The sequence below is a fragment of the Hemiscyllium ocellatum genome, chromosome 49 (genome assembly GCF_020745735.1).
Source record: "Hemiscyllium ocellatum isolate sHemOce1 chromosome 49, sHemOce1.pat.X.cur, whole genome shotgun sequence".
Classification (NCBI taxonomy): Eukaryota; Metazoa; Chordata; class Chondrichthyes; order Orectolobiformes; family Hemiscylliidae; genus Hemiscyllium; species Hemiscyllium ocellatum.
Genome location: NC_083449.1, coordinates 7,057,205 through 7,076,778, shown reverse-complemented (window position 1 = coordinate 7,076,778; position 19,574 = coordinate 7,057,205). Strand labels below are relative to the sequence as shown.

The 19,574-nt window shown below is 42.7% G+C and overlaps 1 protein-coding gene across 1 annotated transcript; it reads right to left on the bottom strand.

The window, feature by feature from the left end:
* Positions 1-706: 706 nt before the first annotated feature.
* On the bottom strand, positions 707-14,842 carry LOC132837309 (uncharacterized). The gene is made up of 7 exons (XM_060856981.1): positions 14,839-14,842; positions 11,452-11,781; positions 11,061-11,156; positions 3,956-3,983; positions 3,732-3,784; positions 2,489-2,523; positions 707-1,124 (listed from the first exon to the last, which is right to left on the bottom strand). Exons 1-7 carry the CDS (start codon positions 14,840-14,842, stop codon positions 987-989), a joined length of 684 nt encoding a protein of 227 aa, XP_060712964.1. The 3' UTR covers positions 707-986.
* Positions 14,843-19,574: the final 4,732 nt, after the last annotated feature.

Below are 19,574 nucleotides of genomic sequence, written 5' to 3'. Positions count from 1 at the left end.
GATTGCCTTCCCTCAAGGACATTCGTGAAACAGACTGATTTTTTTCTCTCACAATCGGAATTAGTTTCATCATCATAATTAAACTCTTAATTCCAGGTTATCATTGCATTCAAATTCTACCCCGTGCCGTAGCAGGAATTTGAGCCCACTCCACAGAACATTATCTGATTCTTTGGATTAATAGTCTAATGAAAATATGTCTCACATGAAGTTTGGGATTGTTGTGGAACTGTCTTCCACAAACCATTTATTTTAGATCAATTATTTGAAATAAATCTGAGAGAGATTTTTATTTTCTTTTTAAGCAGTGGTGTTAAGGAGTTACGGGCTAAAGGCAGGTCTATGAAGTTAGGTTACAGGTTTGTCACAATCTCAATGAATATCAGAATGGCCTAGTCCTGTTCTTCTGACATTCTAACTACTTCTATTTTATATAATTGTTTAGAACGTTATGCTTTTGTTTTTCTGTAATTTTCTTGTGTATCTGCATGCTTTCACGTGTTCTGAATTTTTTTCTGTTGTCTAATAATTCCCGAATGTTCTGACAGACATGAACCCTCGCAGCATTGGATCCCTTTGGCGTAGACATTGCTTAATGAGATGGAAACCTTCAGAAACAACTCTTAAGCAGAAATTAAAATATTTGCAGTATCTCGTTCCACCCCCCCCCCCCCTCCCTATCTATCTATTTCGATCTCTACCTCTCTTACTCTTTCTGTCTCGTCGTCAAGCCTGGCCCATCTGGGAGTGGAGGCGAAAGAACTTAGTGGGGAACTTTTTGCTGTATTTTCAATCCAGGAAATGTTGCAAAGAGACTTTGAGAACTCGGGGAACGAGGAGCGGATTTTCGCTGCATCAGTTGATGTAAAGGAGAATGGGGTACTGAATTGATTCACTGGTTGAGCTTCAGTAAACAACATGACCGAAAAATGAAGCAATGGCGATGAAGGGGTGTGCGGGGGTGGGGGGCGGAGGTGAAAAGGTTGTTATGTTTTCACGTCCATATACACGCACAGCTCTTCCCTGACGACCGAGGCAGATGTATTTTGATTCGAACCTTCTATGTTCAAGGCAGCATAAGTAACGCTCTCACAATTGTTGTCGTGCACTTCAGAATACTCGCCCTGCATTGAACAACAACGAAAGTAGTGTCTGTAAAGTATAAGTTGATATCTTGTGCCTTTGCTCCTCCCGAAAGAATTTTTTAAATATAATTTGTCCATCTATCACAACCTTTTGGTTCCTGTCAATCTCTTTCTCACTACCTCCACACTCTGCTCTTTTTTTTGCAGTCTCTCAATTTAGATGAGATCACAGTGGTTAGTAAGATTGCAAATGTCATCAAAATTAGTCGAATCGGTGAATAAGTTTATTTAAGAGTCCAATCGGATCTTGATGAGATGGGCTAATGGGCCAAGGAGTGACATGCGTAGTTTAATTTGGATAAATGCAGAGTATTGTATTTTGGTAAGACAAACAAGGATAAGACTTACATAGTTAAGGGTGGTGTCCTGGGGAGTGTTGTTGACCAGAAGGCACTAGGAATGTAAGTGTATAGTTCCGTGTAAGTGCCATCACAAACAGAGAGGCTGATGAAGGTTGTGTTTTCCACAATTGCCTTCAATAACTGGCACACTGAGTCCAGGAATTGGGGCGTCATGTCGCGGCTGTACAAGACAATTTCAAGGCCATTTTCATAATACTGCGTACAATTCCTGTCGCCTTGCGTTAAGAGAGATTTTACTAAACAAACGAGGGTACAGAAAAGAATACAATAATGTTACTTGGATTGAATGATTGACTTATCGAGATAAGCTGGGATATTTTTCCCTGGAGCCTACGAGGCTGAGGGGTAATCTTATAAAGGTTTGTAAAGTCGTTAGGGGCATAGAAACGGAGAATAGTCAACGTCTTTTCCTCATAGTGGGGGAGTCCAAAACTAGAAGGAATAGGTTTAGGGTCGGGGGGCGGGGGTGTGGGCAAGATTTAAAATGAAGCTGGGAATGATTTGTGTATGGAATGAGCTCCCAGATGAAGTGGTAGAGGTGGGTACAACTACAAAGCATTTAGACAGATACATGAATAGGAAATATTTAGAGGGATATGGGATAAATACAGGCCAATGGACCGACTTCAGTTTAGGGAATATGGCTGGCATGGAAGATTTGGGACGAAGGATCTGTTTCCATGACTCTCTCACTTTTCAATGTGCTTCCTATGCTTATCTCTACCTCAATATTTCATTGACTTTGGTCCCACTCTCCTCACCATCTGCCCATTGTTCCGCTGTTTGTGTTGATTTTCTGCATCTCTCCCCGTTTCCCATTCTCTGTTAATTAATCCATACTTGTCCTAACCTTCGTCACCATCCAAGTATATTCTTTATCCTAAGACTCTCTCTGTCTACAGCAGAAACTAATTAGACTTTGCATAGCAAGAAAATAATAAAATAAAATGCTTTGAGTTTGACTAATAATGGTGTACTTACCATGGATTTGCAATAGATCAAGTTGGCGTTGTCATCTGGTATAAAGGAAGCACAGATATTTAGATTTATTTTTCCCTGTTTCAGCAGTGAGACTTAGTGATTTATGTTGTCAATAGTTTTTGTGTGCTAAAACCTGGCGCCCAAAATGAAATGTGTCAAAATATTTTAAAATCTCTCACCACACCCTTGCCTTGGAGTGGGAGAGAGATATCTGGTGATTCAAACTCAAGGTGGCCATCGCTCAGAACAGGGAGATGTCGAGATGGAGTTCTCAGGAAGCCGGTGAATAGAACCCACATTGTCGACATCTCACTCACAAACCATTCGAGAGAAACACCCTTACCAAGCATTGTATTCTATTAAATGATTACAAATAATATCTTTGGATTTATAATCTGTTGAACAGGATTATCCTTGGAATGTAGGGATTGCCTTAAGAGTTAAACAGATTGGGATTCTACTCACTGGAGTGAACGCAAATGCAATGGCATCACCTCCAATGCTTGTTTCTACGATGCTATGCTTGAATTAACTTGAAGTGAGTCTCCAAAAAGATATTCACAGTGTCCCATATTAAATGGCTTGTGTTTTGTCTGGAAGACCTTTAGCTAGCACTACACAAGAAGGGTTACTTGGCTAGAAAAAATCATGCTGTCACTCTTTCTCTACCGATTCTGCCAGACCGACAGAGATACTCCTGCATTTCTGGTGTTGTTTTATTTAGCTTTTTGACCTCTGCAGTATCCACTACAACAGGAAACAAGTTATTTCAATGCTTGTTTCTGATGTTGAGACTCTCACTTAACTGAGAGTGAATAAGCATACAATGAACAGGAATGAGATTTAGGTATTAGATTAGATTACTTGCAGTGTGGAAACAGGCCCTTCGGCCCAACAAGCCCACACCAACCCGCAACCCACCCATACCCCTTTACTTAACACTACGGGCAATTTAACATGGCCTGCACATCTTTGGACTGTTGGAGGAAACCGGAGCACCCGGAGGAAACCCACACAGACACGGGGAGAATGTGCAAACTCCACACAGTCAGTCGCCTAAGTCGGGAATTGAACCCGGGTCTCTGGCGCTGTGAGGCAGCAGTGCTAACCACTGTGTCACCGTGCCGCCCAATTCTCCACTTAATCCATTTACACATTTATCACCTTAATAATCACAAATAAAGATGTTACTTTTTTTATCACACTCATTACAACCAGTCACGAACTTCTGCGACATACTTACAAATGCCATCTTTGTCTTTGCTGTCTGTAATTTGAACTGCTATGGATGCAGCCCTGTAAAATAAAGACATATGTTGGCTCAAATGTTCTCCCGATGTAATGGGAATTAACGTCATAAAATCAATAAGGAATAAATACTCGATATAACAATATTTTAATAAACATTTCTCTATATGTTGCATGATGTCAAATGTCAGATTAACACGAGTCACATAACATCCTCACCTCTGAATATTTTGACGTTTATTCTGACCTGTGAGATATGAAACAATAATGCAAAGTTGAAATTCCTCAAACATGATGGTCAATGTCAATAATACAAAACAAAGACCTTCAGGGTGTTAGATAATAGAGTTAAAACGGAGAATGGTACATAAGCACAGCATGTCTGACATTATCTGTATACCAGAACAAATAGAAATCTGAAGCACAAATTGACATGGGACTCTGAGTTCGGGGTTCTCTTCAGTTTAACAGAGAGGTACAGTTGGCAGTTAGGAAAGCAAATGCAACGATAGTTTTCATTTTGAGGAGGTAGAATGCAAGACCAGAAATGTACTGATGAGTCTATACAAGGTTCTGATCAAACCACATTTGGAAACTTGCGAGCAGTTTTCAGCCCTGTATCTAACGAAAGATGCGTTGGCCTTGGAAGGGGTCTCCAAGAGCGATCCTGGATATGAAGTGCCTTTCTTTTGGGAAGCGATTGAGTGCTCTGTGGCTGGGGACCAGATTGAAGGTCACAGAATACTGAGAGGCCAGAATATTGCGGACAAGGAGTCGAATTTCCACGAGCAAACGAGAAAAGGACCGGAGGCCACAGCCTCATGGTGAAGGGACGGCTCATTAGAACTGAGTTGAGGATTTCTTCAGTTAGACAATGGTGAATCTATGGAACTCATTTCCGCAGAAGGCATGGCATGTATTTTTTTAAAATGACTGTATTTCTATAGATTCATGATTGGAAAGCCGATCAAGGCTTACTGGGAGAAGGCAGGAGCGTGTGATTGAAATGCATGTTAGCCATGATCGAATGGAAGAGCAGGCTCGATAGACTGAACGGCCTAATTCTGCTCCTATACCCTACAGTCTTATGGTCTTTGGCAAAGAGATCAGTGCGCCTTCGCGTTTTTGGGGACAAGGGCGGGTAAGGCAGAGCCCTCATGTGTTTTTAAGTCTGCAAAAGACAGATTATTGGTCAGTCAAGGAATCAAGGAGAAGAGCAGGAAAGAGAATGTGAGCAGTGTCCGATCAGCCACAATTCTATTGAATGATGAAGTAGGCTCTATGGACTGAAGGGCCTACTCCTGTTGTCATTTATTATGGCGCTATGGACTTGAAATGTTAACTCTGTTTCTCTCCCACTCTTCACAGACGCTGCAAGAATTCTTCAGTTTCTGCTGCAATTTCGGTGTTTTAATGAATTCAAAACATTTGGTTTCAAACTGGACAGAATCAAAAATTTAAACTGAAAGCTCCCAAAAAGGAAAAAAAAATTAAGAATATGAACATTCGAAACAAAAGGAGCAGAATAGAAGACAAAAAATTACAGTCATGATTTTCCTGTTACAGCTTAGACCCCCGCTGGACAGATACAGGACATTTGCCCCTTAAAATGAACATTCCAGCCAGACCTACCCTGACCCTATGGCTGCATACCCAAATTTCCTACAGCTAATTCACCGAGACCACACACCCCTGAACACTTCGGGATAATTTAATAAGGCCAATCCGGCTAACCTGCACAACTTTGGACAGTAGATAGAAATCCAACCAGTCAATTAGGAGAACATACAAACACCATTCAGATAGTCATAGAGTCATACAGCACAGAAACAGGGCCTTCTCTCTAACCAGTTCAAGGCCAAACCATAGTCCCAAACTAAATTTGTCCTGCTTGCCTGCTCATGACCTATATATCTCCAGACATTTCTTTATCGTGTGTTTATGAAAGTGTCATTTAAACATTGTAACTATATCCACACACGCCACTTCCTCTTGAAGTTCATTCCACACAAAAGACACTCTGTGACAACGATAATACCCCTCAAGGCATTTTAAAATATTTCTCCTCTAACCTTAAGAATATGCCTTGCATTCTTGAACTCTTACCCCAGCCCTGTCCCACCTTAGCGAAATGCGTCCCGCATTTCACGTTGATTATAGTTATCTATAAATCGCAGTGAGGCCACTTCTGAACCTCCTGCTTTCTAGCGAAAACTCAACGACTTAGAAATCTGACAGTGTAGAAACAAGCTATTCAGCTCACCAAATCCGCACTGACCTTCAAAGGAAGATCTCAAATCCATACCCTGTCCTCTAACCTTACGTTTCCCTTAGCTAATCCAGTTAGCTTGCACTATTTGTGCAATTTAGCATGGCCATTTCGCCTAATCTACACATCTTTGGTTTGTGGGAGAAAACTGGAATAATGGGACTTAACCCATGCAGCCAAGGGGCGAATGTGCAAACTCCACACAGACAATCACCAGCGGGTGGAACAGATTTTGGGTCCCTGCCACTGTGAGGCAGCAGTTTTAAACACTGAGTCCAAGGGCAATGCTAAATTTCCCACAGCATCCATGGATGTGGAGATTAGGCGTTTTAGCCAAGTGGTATTCGAGAACAGGTAGGAGTATGCATCTCTGTGGAATGCTCTTCAAACGGTCGGTATGGACATGTTGGGCCCAATGGCCTGTTTCCACTGTATAGGAATTCTCTTGAAATAAAAGGTCCTAGCCTCTCAGAACCCTGTCCAGCTTTATAACATCAAAAACTATTGTGAAAGAAGTCACCCAAGAATGGAATTGAATCCAAATCATTGGTGTTGGGAGGCGGTAGTGTTAACCACTGAGCAACTGACCTGCCGTGTGGAGACTGGATGTTGTTAAAAAAAAGTGAGTGAGTGATCCATCCTAATTGCGTCAGAAAGCGTGCTCCCTAGCGAAGTTTGTGAAATGACTGCACTGAACGGAGTGCTTGACAATATATTCAAAGCATAAAAGGAGCAGATAAATCGACGGTTAGGACTGGAGCCCTTCATCAGGAAAGAGGCCAAGAACGTCAGGGGTGGAGAGATAAATGGGAGGAGGTGGCATTGGTGAAAAGGTAGCTGAGAGTGCAATAGGTGGATGGAGATGGGCGTAAGGGTGATAGGTCAGGGCCGAGGGTGGAGTGGATAGGTGGAAGGAAGATTGACAGGTGGGACAAGTAAGGAGGGCGGTATTGAGCTGGAAGGTTGAAACTGGGGTAAGGTGCGGGTAAGGGAAATGAGGAAACTGGTTAAGTCCACATTGATGCCCTGGTGTTTTATGAATGTCGTGGTGGAAGATAAGGCTTTCCTTCTTCAATACGTCGGGTGGGAGGGAGTGGTGATGGAGGTGGCTGTAGAATTTCTATATTCTTTGTGCTTTGTTCTAGGCCCAAGGCCTGCATGTCCTCAGCAGAACAGGAGGGGGAGTTGAAATGTTTGGTCACTGGGTGGTGGTATTGATTGGTGTGTATGTCCCAGAGATGTTGTCTAAATTACTCTGTGAGAAGGCATCCAGTCTCCCTAATCTAGAGGAGACCACATCGCGAGCAACAGACACAATAAATAGCATGTATTGAAGTACAGGTGAAACTTTGATGGATGTGGAAGGTTTATGGGGCCTTCGGTGGATGTAGGGGAGGAGGTGTGGGCGCAGGTTTTACAATTACTGTGTTGGCAGGGGAAGGTGCAAGAAGGGGATGATCACTTGTTGTGGGCGTGGACCTGACCAGGTAGTCATGGAGGGAACTGTTTTTCTAGAAAGCAGATAGGGCTTGGGTCGGAAATATATCCCTAGCGGTGCAGTCCGTTTGTAGGTGGCAGAAATGTCGGCAGATGATGCGATTTATGCAGATGTTGGTGCAATAGAAGATGAGAACCAGAGGGGCTCTGTACTTGTTGCCGTTGGAGGGGAGACGAGGGCGGAAGTGCGGGCCGTGGATGCATTGGAGGGCATCTTCAAACATATGGGAGGGGAATTTTGGTCTTCTGGTGTATTCTGTGGTGGAACTGATATTCCTGGGAGCAGATGTGGCGGAGGTTGAGGAATTGGGAATATGGGATAGCATTTTTGTTGGAGGTTGGGTGGAAGGAGATGTAATCCAGGTAGCTGTGGGAGTTGGTGGGTCTGTAAAACGTCAGTGTTAAGTCGGTCCTCCTGGACGGAGTTGGAGAGGTCTAGGAAAGGGGGTGAAGTGGCAGAGATGGTCCAGGTGAATTTAAGTTTGGAGTGGAATGTGTTGGCCAAGTTTATGAATTGTTCAACCTTCTCAAGGGAGCATGGTGTGGCACCGATGCAGCCATCAATGTAGCAGAGGAAGAGATGGGGAGTGGTGCTGGTGTATCTCTAGAATTGGACTGTTCTATGTCGCCAACAAAGAGACAGGCATAACTGGGGCTCATGCGGGTGCCCATGGCTACCCCTTTTGTCAGGAGTAAGTGGGAGGAATTATTGAGTGTGAGGTCCAGTTCAGCCAAATGAACAAGAGTATCAGTGGAAGGGTACTGGTGGGGACAATGGGAGAGCAATAAAGTGGGGGCTTGGAGGTCCTGGCCGTGGGCAATGCAGGTGGAGAGAGATTGGATGTCCATGGTGAAGGTGAAGCATTTGTGGCCGGGGAAACGGATGTCTTAGAGGAAGTGGAAGGCGTGGGTGGTCTCCCGAACGAATGTAGGGAGTTCCTGAAACGGGCAGACAGGACAGTGTCAATGTGGGTGGAGGTCTGTTCGGTGGGGCAGGGGTAGGCTGAGATGATAGGTCAGCTGGGTAAGTCAGGGTTGTGAATATTGGGTAGGAGGTAGAATCTGGCAGTGTAAGGTTCTAGACTTATGGGGTTGGACAATGTGGGTGGGAGATCCCCTGAGATGATGAGGTTGCATATGGTCTGGGAGATGATGGTTTGGTGAGGTCATGTTTGAGGGGGTGGTAGGAGGAGGTGCATTCAAGTTGGTGCCTGGCTTCAGCGCTGTAGATGTCAGTGCGCCAAACCACCACCACACCCCCTTTGACCGCAGGTTGGATGGTGAGGTTGGAGTAGGAGCAGAGGGAGTGGAGGGCTGTGTGTTGTGAGGGCGAGAGGTTTGAAGGGGTGAAGAGGCTGGACAGGTTATAACTAGGATTCTAACTCTTGTTGAAATCAAGGTAGAGAGATTGTAGTTTTGACCTAATACATTCTGGTGCAGTTGCCAAATATTTTATTTTATTTATCGGCCATCCATTGCTTTTGCAATTAGGAACGTAGTGACATCAGCAGGCTGTTCAGCCCTCAAGCCTGTTGTGCCATTCAAGAACATCATGGCCGATCAGTGAGCTGACTCCACATACCTGCCTCTAGTCCCTGTCCCCTTCACAGCTTTACTTCATAAATGCTTCTCTCTTAGACTTGAGAATACACCATTCTCTGTCTTTTTGAGTTAAGCTGTGGCTCTGTATGGAGGGAAAGCGACCACGATTGGACATCTCCTATGAATGTATCAAAGGCCCAGACGGCTAAAAAAATACAAACGTACTGAATAGTTACTATGAGGTCCTCATTGCCAACACAAAAACATCTCTCTTTATCTGAATGTTACTGGGGCACTATTGCAGAGTTAAGGACAAAATGTCTGATGACCCCATGTACGAGCTCTTGCAACCTATGCCTAATTTCTGGAGTTAGAATTGAAAGTTAGTTATTGACTTATCCATAATTGTCTTTCAAGTCTGATGGCTGTTGTTTAAATACATTCATGTAATGTGGGCATCACTGTTCAGGCCAGGATCTATTACCTCTGCTCTTCAGAACCTAGTTTCTAAAAGTGAATTGACCTCTCCTTCATTTTTCTGAAAAGAACATTCTTTTCGGACTCCTTTTCATACCTATAAACTGCTACTTATCCTCAAGTCTACCTTTTCTGTCTACTGAACTGAACGTTTTACATCAGCGTTTTAAAGAGCCCATTTCAGAGTATGAACAGAACAAATCTCCAGATACGCCAGTGTCATTCACTGAATAAACCAAAATGAAAGTAAACTGTGTGTCTAGCTGATCTGAACACACAAAACTGAAACCTTCAGAACCTTAGAGTCATATAGGCCTTTAAGTCCCATTTGTCGATGCTGACCAGCAAACTCTACTTGTCCTAATTACTTGCATTTGGTGCATATCCCTGTAGAACTTTCCTGTCCATGTACTTGTCCAAATGTCTGTTTAATGTTGTAATTTTGCTCATCTCTACCACTTCCTCTGCAAATCCGTTCCATATACTCACCAGCCTCTTACTCAATAAAGTTGAACCTGAGGGCCCTTTTGCATCATTCTCCCCTCACCTTAAACCTATGCCTCTTATTTGGGACTTCAATACTCTTTGAAAAATACCTTATCTATTCACCGTATCCATGCCCTAGATTATCTTGCCATCATAAAGTCAGCCCTCAGACTTCGACACTCCTGAGAAAAAAAAATCCAGTCCATTTTGCCTCACCTTACAACACAACCCCTCCAGTCCCTGCAGCTTCCTTTCAATTGTTTAAATATATTTATTCTAGTTTAGCAACATCCTTCTTATAGCAGGATGACCAGAACTCTATGTAGTATTTCAAAAGTGGCCGAACCAATATCCTTTACAGCCACAATAAGAAGTCCCAACTCCTGTTCTCAAGGCTCTCACCAATACAGGGTAGTGTGCCAAACACTTTATTCACCACTCTGTTTACCTGTGATGCCACTTTAGAGGAATTATGTGCCTCCACACTCATCCCCACCCCCATGCACCTCGGTTCAAAACATTCTCAGGTACCTCCGTTCAAAACACTCCCAGGGCCTGATTGAACCTATATTTTCAAACAATATTAATAAGACATAGACCTTGATCACAACTATCTGTTCACGTTTCCAAGTTTCCCACTAAACTGTCACAGTTATACAAATCTATAGCACAGGAAAATATATTTCAGTCCTATGCTGATCTGTGCTGGTCAAAAACTTTTCCAATCCCATTTCCTCAGCACTTGACCGATTGCCTTGGCATGGCAATGGAACATCTTAACCGTTTTCTCCCACTTTTCCAGGCAGTGAGTTCAAGAACCTGATGAAGGGCTTATGCCCGAAACGTCGAATTTCCTATTCCTTCGATGCTGCCTGACCTGCTGTGCTTTAACCAGCAACACATTTTCAACTGTGATCTCCAGCATCTGCAGACCTCATTTTTTACAGGGAGTTCAAGATTCCCCACTATCCATTAACAAATCTTCCTCTTCACCCTCTCCAAATACTATTGCATCGCTCCTAACCAATTATATTATACGTTTGAATAAGTTACCTTTCTTGACAATAAGAAGGCACAGCATCACAAGTAAGACAATGATCACAGCAGCACATCCCAGTCCGACGAACGTATATAGTCTCTTCTGTGCAGCTATGCATTGCAAAAGAATGAGTTACGTTAATGAACGACAAAGAAACATCAGCATGTCCCACTGTGAATAATATCCATTTTGAAACATTAGATGGTCGTCTTTTCGACACACATTCCAACCTAATCCAGCAATATATCTAATCGATATTTAAAAGCTTACTGTTCCTGAGAATTGAGTAAGAGCGAATATCTGGTCTGTCCCATAACAGTCACTACGTGTGGCTGTAGAGGGAGATTTAACAGAATGTATTTATGAAAATGAGGAAGAATTTCACATACAAGAACATATAATTACCTTTTGATGTGTGACCCTCCTTTCTTTTCTCTGTGACTGAAACAGATTGGCTAGACGGGGAAAGGATGGCTCGTCCGTTTACCTCTGTTTCATATTGACAAGTGTAGTTTCCTGCAGAAGAATGTTCATGGATGTTGATGGTAAAGACCGCAGTATCTTCAAGACCAGTCACATGATGTTTCTGTCTAAAACCTTTCCTCCGACTATTGTAAAAGTAGAATATTCCTCCACTGGGCCGAATATCACCTTGGCAGGAAATCAATACATTGTCCCTGCTTGAATTGGCATCGGAATCTGACAGCACTTTGATCGTCGGTTTGGAGAGTTGATCTGTTCCGTAATTTTAAAGTAGACTTTTACAAAAAGAAATATGTACAAATCGTATTTTTTTAAAAAAAAATCAAAACACTCGAAATGAGAAAAGTGTGAAAGAAAACAATTGCAAAGTTCAGAGAGAGAGAACTTCATAGCAAAATTTTTTTAAATCACATGCATAAACATGTTGCAAAATAAATGTTATCTAAAAAAAAATGATACCATCCTATATAATAGTGTAACACAGAACACTACATAATGTTAGTATTGAGTTTTTGTTTCTCTTTTATGGGACTTGCGCGTCGTTAGCTGGCCAGCATTGATAGCCCGTCCTTATTTGCCCTTAAGAAACTGGTGGTGAACTGCTTTCATGAATCGCTGCAGTCCACTTGCTGTCGGTTTACTCACAATGCCGGTCGAGAGGGAAATCCAGGATTTTCCCCAATGACTGCGAAAGGAAAGGTGGCATATGTCCAAGTCAGGATGGTGAGTGGCTTGGAGGGGAACTTGCAGGTTGTGATGTAACCAGGTATCTGCTGCCCTTGGCCTTCTACATGCAATTAGTCGTGGGTTTGGAAGGTGCTAAGGATATTTGGTGAATTTCTGCAGTGCATCTTGTAAATAGTATATGTTGCTGCTACTGAACACTGGTGGTACAGAGATTGAAATCTTGTAGATGTGGTGCCAATCAAGATGGTCGCTTTGTCCTGCATGACGTCAAGCGTATTAATGTTGTTGCAGGTGCCCCAATTCACGCAAGTGGGGTGGTTTCCATCACATTCCTGACTTGTGCTTGGTGGATTGATTTTAGGGTGTCAGGAGGTGAGTTACTCGCCATAGTATCCCTCATCCCTGAACGGCTGTTTTACATGCTGAGTCTAGCTGACCTTCCTGTCAATGGTAATCTCAATGATGTTGACAGTGAGAGATTCAGTGAAGGTAATACAATTATACGTCAAACGGCGGTGGTTAGAGCATCTCTTACTTGCGATAGAACTTAGAACATAGAACAATACAGTCCAGCACAGGCCCCTCGGCCATTGACGTTACATTAACATGTGAAATCGATCTGAAGCCCATCTAACCTACACTATAATATTATCATCCATATATTTATATAATAACTATTTAAATGCCAGTAAAGTTGATGAGTCTACTACATTTGCAGGCAGGGCATTCTACACCATTACTACTTTCTGAGCAAGGAACCTACCTCTCAAATTACCCATCCTTCAATTTAAAGCTGTGTCCCCTCGTGCTAGCCAGCATCACCCGAGGTAAAAGCTCTCACTATCCACCCTATCCAATCCTGTGATTATCTTGTATGCTCGATTAAGTCACCTCTCAACTTTTGTCTCTCGAACGAAAGCAGCCTGCCTCACCCTTTGCTCATAAGGCCTCCCCACCATGCCAGACAACATCCTGCGAAATCTCCTTTGCACTCTTTCAAATGCCTCCTCAACTTTCCTATAATGCAGCCATCAACATGTACACATTACTCCAAGTGAGGCCCCACCAGAATTTTGTCCAGCTGCAACATGACTTCATGGCTCCGAAACTAAATCCCTCTACCCAGAAAAGCTAACACACCATACGCCTTCTCACCAACGCCGTGGGCGGCACAATGGTTAGCACTGCTGCTTCACAGCGCCTGAGACCCGGGTTCAATTCCCGAATCAGGCGACTGACTGTGTGGAGTTTGCACGTTCTCCCCGTGTCTGCGTGGGTTTCCTCCGGGTGCTCCGGTTTCCTCCCACAGTCCAAAGATGTGCGGGTCAGGTGAATTGGCCATGCTAAATTGCCCGTAGTGTTAGGTAAGGGGTAAATGTAGGGGTATGGGTGGGTTGTGCTTCGGCGTGTCGGTGTGGACTTGTTGGGCCAAAGGGCCTGTTTCCACACTGTAAGTAATCTAATCTAATCTTAAAAAAAACTATCAACCAGGGTATAAATTCTCAAGGATCTATGCATATGGACACCAAGATCTCTATGCTCACTGACACTACCAAGAGTCTTACCATTATCCTAATAGTCTGTATTCCCGTTACTTCTCACGGTTTCCTTTGGCCATGTCTGGCATTTGTGTGGCGCGAATGTTCCTTGCCACTTGTTGGCCCAAGTTTGAATATTGTCCAGAACTTGTTGCATTTGAACATGAACTGCTTCAGTACCTGAGGAGTCACAAATGACGCTAAACTCTGTGCAATCATTGCCGAATATCATCACTTCTGTCATTCTGACAGAGGAAAGGCCGTTGAAGATTGTTGCATGGAAGACGTGACCCTGAGGGACTCCTGCAGTGATGTCCTGAAGCTGAGATGACTGACCCTCCACAACCACAACCATCTTCTTTTGTGTGAGGTATGACTCTAACCAGCAGAACGTTTGTCCCCATTACCCACTGATTCCGGTTTTGCCAGGACCTCTTCATGGCATACCCAGTCAAATGTCGCCTTGACGCCAAGGGCTGTCACTCTAACCTCAACCATGGAATTCGACTCTTTCTTCCACTTTTGAACCAAGGCTGTATTGAGATCTGGAACTGATGGATCCTGCGAAACGCAAACTGGGCATCACTCAGCAAGTTTTGGCTGAGCAGGATCTGCTTGATAGCACATTTAATGGCCCCTTCCATCACTTTACTGATGATGGAGAGTAGACAAATAGGGCGGCAATTGGTCGGTTGGCTTTGTCTTGCATTTTGTGTACCGGACGTACCTGTGCAATTTTACACATTGTTGGACCAATGCCAGTGTTTTAACTGTCCCCAGCAGACATCACTATGCACATCACTGGAACTTCTGGATAGCAAGGACACCTACGTCTGTGTCTGATTACAACTCCGCATTCAACAGCATAATTCCAACCGAACCCATTTCTAAATTCTGAGACCTCGGTCTCAGCTCCTCCCTCTGTAACTGGATCCCGAACTCCTGACTCATAGACCACAATTGGTCAGAATGTGCAACAATGCTTCCCCTATCATAATCCATAACACCGATTCCCCACATGGCTGTGATTTTAGCACATGTCCATACTCATAACACACTCACGACTGCGGGACAAAATTCTCACCCATGTTTGCTGATGACACCACCGTTATCGGTCAGAAGTGAAACAATGATGAGATGAAATACAGGAAAGAAACTATGTGCTTAGCAGCATTTTGTAAAGACAACAATTTACCCACCAACATCAGCAAAATCAAGGAGCTCAGCATTGACTTCAAGAATCAGAGAGGAGGCCATGCCCCCAGATACATCAATAGTGCTGAGGTAGAAATGGTCGAGGGTGACAAGTTCCTGGCAGTGATGATTGCAAACAATCTGTCACGCACCACGCATGTCAACGCCATGGTCAAGGAAGCATAACAGGTTCTCTACTTCCTCAGGAGGCTAACAAAGCGCAGAATGTCCGCAAGCTGCCCTTAATACTTTTTTTATAATTGCACCATTTTTGACTTGCAGCACAGCACAGTATGGCAAGTGCTCAAGACATCACAGAGAGTTGTGAACGACGTATAAACCAGCCTTCCATTTTTTGATCTCTTCGATACTCAGGACAACCAACATAATCAAGAATTCCCCACCACCGCAATTTTATTGTAATCCACTCTTTTTCGTCAATTAAACGATGCAAGGGTTGGAATACACGATTGCACAGATTCAAGAACAACTTCTTCCCCGTTGTTACCAGACTTTTGAACGAACCTCTCAAATATTAATTTTGGTCTCTCCCTGCACCTTCTCTGCAGCTGCACTCTACTCAGTTATTCTGATGCACATTGTAAGGCAGGAGCTGCGTGTAAAGCATGCAAGATACACTTTTCACTTTATCTCAGTGCATGTGACAAAAATAAATCAAGCATCAAATACAATGTAAACGTAGGTTTAATGACGTACCTCCAACATGTATCTGAACAGGATCAGTAAATCCTGATCTTCTCCATGCTGCAGTCTCCAACAGAAGTAAGCATTCACACATGTAACTTGTTTTGCCTCTGTTTAAGTGTTTTAACTGTAAAGATGTTTCACATTGTCCTTCATGAAGATCTTCGTGATCACATTTGGAATTGTAACAAAATTGTATCCTGGTGACTGGACATTGGCAGCTACAATTCACTGATGTTGCCTCTCCTACCAAAAACACTCCATATGATGGATTCAGGGATACAACTGGCTTTGGGAAATCATCTGCGGAATTCAGTTAAAACATTTCATCAGTAGAATATGTTTAATCAAAATGACTGAACAGTTACAATAAACTGACTTCATGTGCACTTTATTGAAAATGTTTGTGCATCGATTTGTAGCCTGGGTTTTCAGCTGGAAATTGATTTGCAGATGTTTCATGCCCTCTCCAGGTGACATCTTTAGTGCATTGGAACCTCCTGTGAAACGTTATCTACTGTGTTTTCTGAAGTCTATTTGGTTCTGTTTCTGCTGCTTCTGGTTGCCAGTTATGGTTGTTCACTGTAATGGTCGTTATACTGAGTCCAAGTCAATGTGATTATTGATAGAGTCCGTGCCTGAGTACCATCCTTCTATCAAATCTCTCACTGTCTTCTGTTTAGCGTGTGCTTTGATCATTGTATTGTCCCAGTCAAAGTTGTGGTCCCTGTCATTTGTGTGTACGGCTACCAGGACAGCTGGTCGTGGCATTTAGTGGCTAGTTGTGTTCGTTCATCTGGATTGTTAGTCTTATTCTTGTTTGCCCCTTATCGTGTTTCAGGATGCCTTTGCACGAAGCAATGGTCTCATTTGATGTAACAGCACTGTTTACATCATTTGACAAAATTCTGGCCAGAGAGACTATTCCCAATCTCCTGAACAGGCAAAAGAGAAAACATGACGTGGAAACCTACAAACAAGAACTGTATACTCAAAATACTACACCTGTGCTTGATGACACACTTCACATTCAAATATATGAACAGATCAATTGGACACCTATGGGCTCACCTATCCCTGGGCTCATAGCAGAAGCAGCAATGCAAAGATTGGAACAAGCAACACTAGCAGAAAACTAACCCAAACTCTGAATCAGATACATCGATGCCACTTTTGTCATCAGTAAGAGAACATAAATTGAGAACATACACCGTATCATTAATACCATATTCACAGGAATCACATTTACAGGAGGAGTAAATAAACAATCAACTCCTATTCTTGAATGTGATGGTACAAACAACACAGGATGGTGAATGCACCACAAATGAGTACACCCTGACCAGATCTTGAATTACAACGAACATCCACGAGACAAGCTGTATTAGGGATACAACACTCTGCAGCACTCCCGGCCTACAAAGAGAATAAAAAAAACACTTGCACAGAGTCTTCACCAAGAACGGATATTACCACAACTACATTCGCAGATGCCAAACAGCCAACGTGACAAGGACATGCCACGACCTAACAAATTAGCCATGCTACCTGATATAAAAAAATGTCTCGGATTGACATTAGACTTCTCCGACCATGAGGTTTCATGACATCCCATAAATGGACAACCATGCTCAGACAACTCACAAGGACAAAAGATCCTTACCCACCATGTGCATGACTAAAATAATTTACAAAATACCATGCAAAGACTGCACGAAATAATATTGAGGATGTACAGGCAAACAACTAGCAATCTGCAACCATGAACACCAACTGGCCGCTAAACACCACGACCAGCTACCCCGTGTAGCTGTACACACAGAAGACAGGGACAACAAATTTGACTGGGCCAAGACAACGAAAACAGTACAAGCTAAACAGAGGTCAGCTAGTGAATTCTTGGAAGCATGGACACGGACTCCATCAACAAGCACCTTGACCTGGACCCAATATACCGGTCACCACAACGAAGAACTGGAAGCAGCAGAAACGGAGCCAAATTCCAGAAGACACAGTGCAGCACGGCTTCACAGGAGGCTACAAAGCACTGAAGTGACACCGTGACAGAGGATGAAATATCTGCAAATCAACTTCCCATCTCGGCGAACATACTCACAACCAGGACTGCATAAGGATTTCAAACTGAAATTGACTCAGTTTTAGCTGATAGTTCCACGGAGGATTGAATTCATAAAATAAACCTTACTGTTTGAAATTAATCAAAGTGCACGGGGATATTTGCCTTTAGAGCATAGATCTTTAGAGCAGGGAGATGATGCAGGGATTGTATAAAGTGTTGGTTCGGCAACTGAACCAGTGTAATGTGCCCAGATTTGGAATCCACATTCGAGAACGGATGTGGCAGCACTAGGAGTGGGTGCAGAGGGAGATTTACTAGGATGTTACCTTGGGATTGTAAAGTTTCAGTGAGTGAATAGACAGACAAGGGTTATTTTCGCTTCAGCAGAGAACTTTTAGAGGGGGTACATTATTGAGATGCATAAAATGCTGAGACAGGAAGAACTTTCTCCTCATTGATGGAGAGATAAATGAGTAGGGGAGAGGGACAAATATTGAAGGTAAGGGCAAGTAGGATTAGAGGGGAAGTGAGGAAAAATGTTTTCACATCAGTGGGGAATCTGAAACTCACTGTCTGTAAGTGTGGGAGAGGCTAAAACCCTCACCACATTGAAGAAGAATTTAGATGTACACTTGTGATGCCAAGGATTTTGACCAAGTTCTGAGAAAATGGGTTTAGAGAATAATGAGGTGGCTGCTTTTGACTAGAATCGAACTGATGGCTGTATCATATATCACTGGGACTGCGCGACTAATGTTTATAACATTTTGTTTAATCTTCTTATGGTCATAATATGATTATAAAGTTTCAAACAACAGAACCTCGTCGTGCCACGAGGTTCATATTAAACATTATAATTCTCACACTATTTCTTCTGTCCACTGCCAGGAAATATAATCAGTCAATCGGTGACACTCCATGATAGACAGACAATACAAAGACGCATGATAACATTAACTTTCAAAATGATGTCGATAAAGCTGTATACAAATTTTAGCCATACATTTGTTTAAACTGTTTCTCATCAATCAATCTGATAATCAACTGGAAAAGCATTTAGACAATGAAGTATATGTAAATGAATTAATGCATTTTAAATTCTCATACTCACATATCTCCTGCATTTCGACCAAAACGTGGAAGGGGGCTACTGGGAAACGATAAAGAAATTGATGAATATTAATATGTTGCTATTTAAAAATTTGGAGACAGACAGAGATGCAAATTACTGTAATGACACATTTGGATGGTCGCACCACGATTGTAATGTTTTTGGACGATCTGGATCTAGGTTTGCTCGCTGAAGCTGGAAGGTTCATTTCCAGACGTTTCGTCACTCTACTCGTAACATGTTCAGTGTGTCTCCGGGGAAGCACTGTTGATAATTCCTGCTTTCCATTTAGATGCTTGGGTTTCATTGGGTTGGTGATGTCATTTACTGTGGTGACATCATTTACTGTAATGATGTCATTTTCTGTTCTTTTTCTCAGGAAATAGCGACCATAACAGCATCGAGTTGTTGGAAATTGTGACCATAATATTACAGAGTTTTATTTTAAATTTGAGTGTGACATCATTCATCTTAAAGCTGAACAGTGGAAAATACGGCACAACCAAGGAACAGGTTTACTGGAATAAATTTTGAAAATACACAAATAATGGTCAATAGGAGATGCGCAAATTTATTTTTAAAAAAACACTTCAGATTCCACAACAATAGTCAGTTCCTTTAATGGACAATATCTAATGGGAACGTTGGACTTAGCAAGTTTTATGAAAGAAAACTGAATTTCTAGAGTTGAATGTAAATGGATTATAAGAGTGCCAGAAACATAATTGCT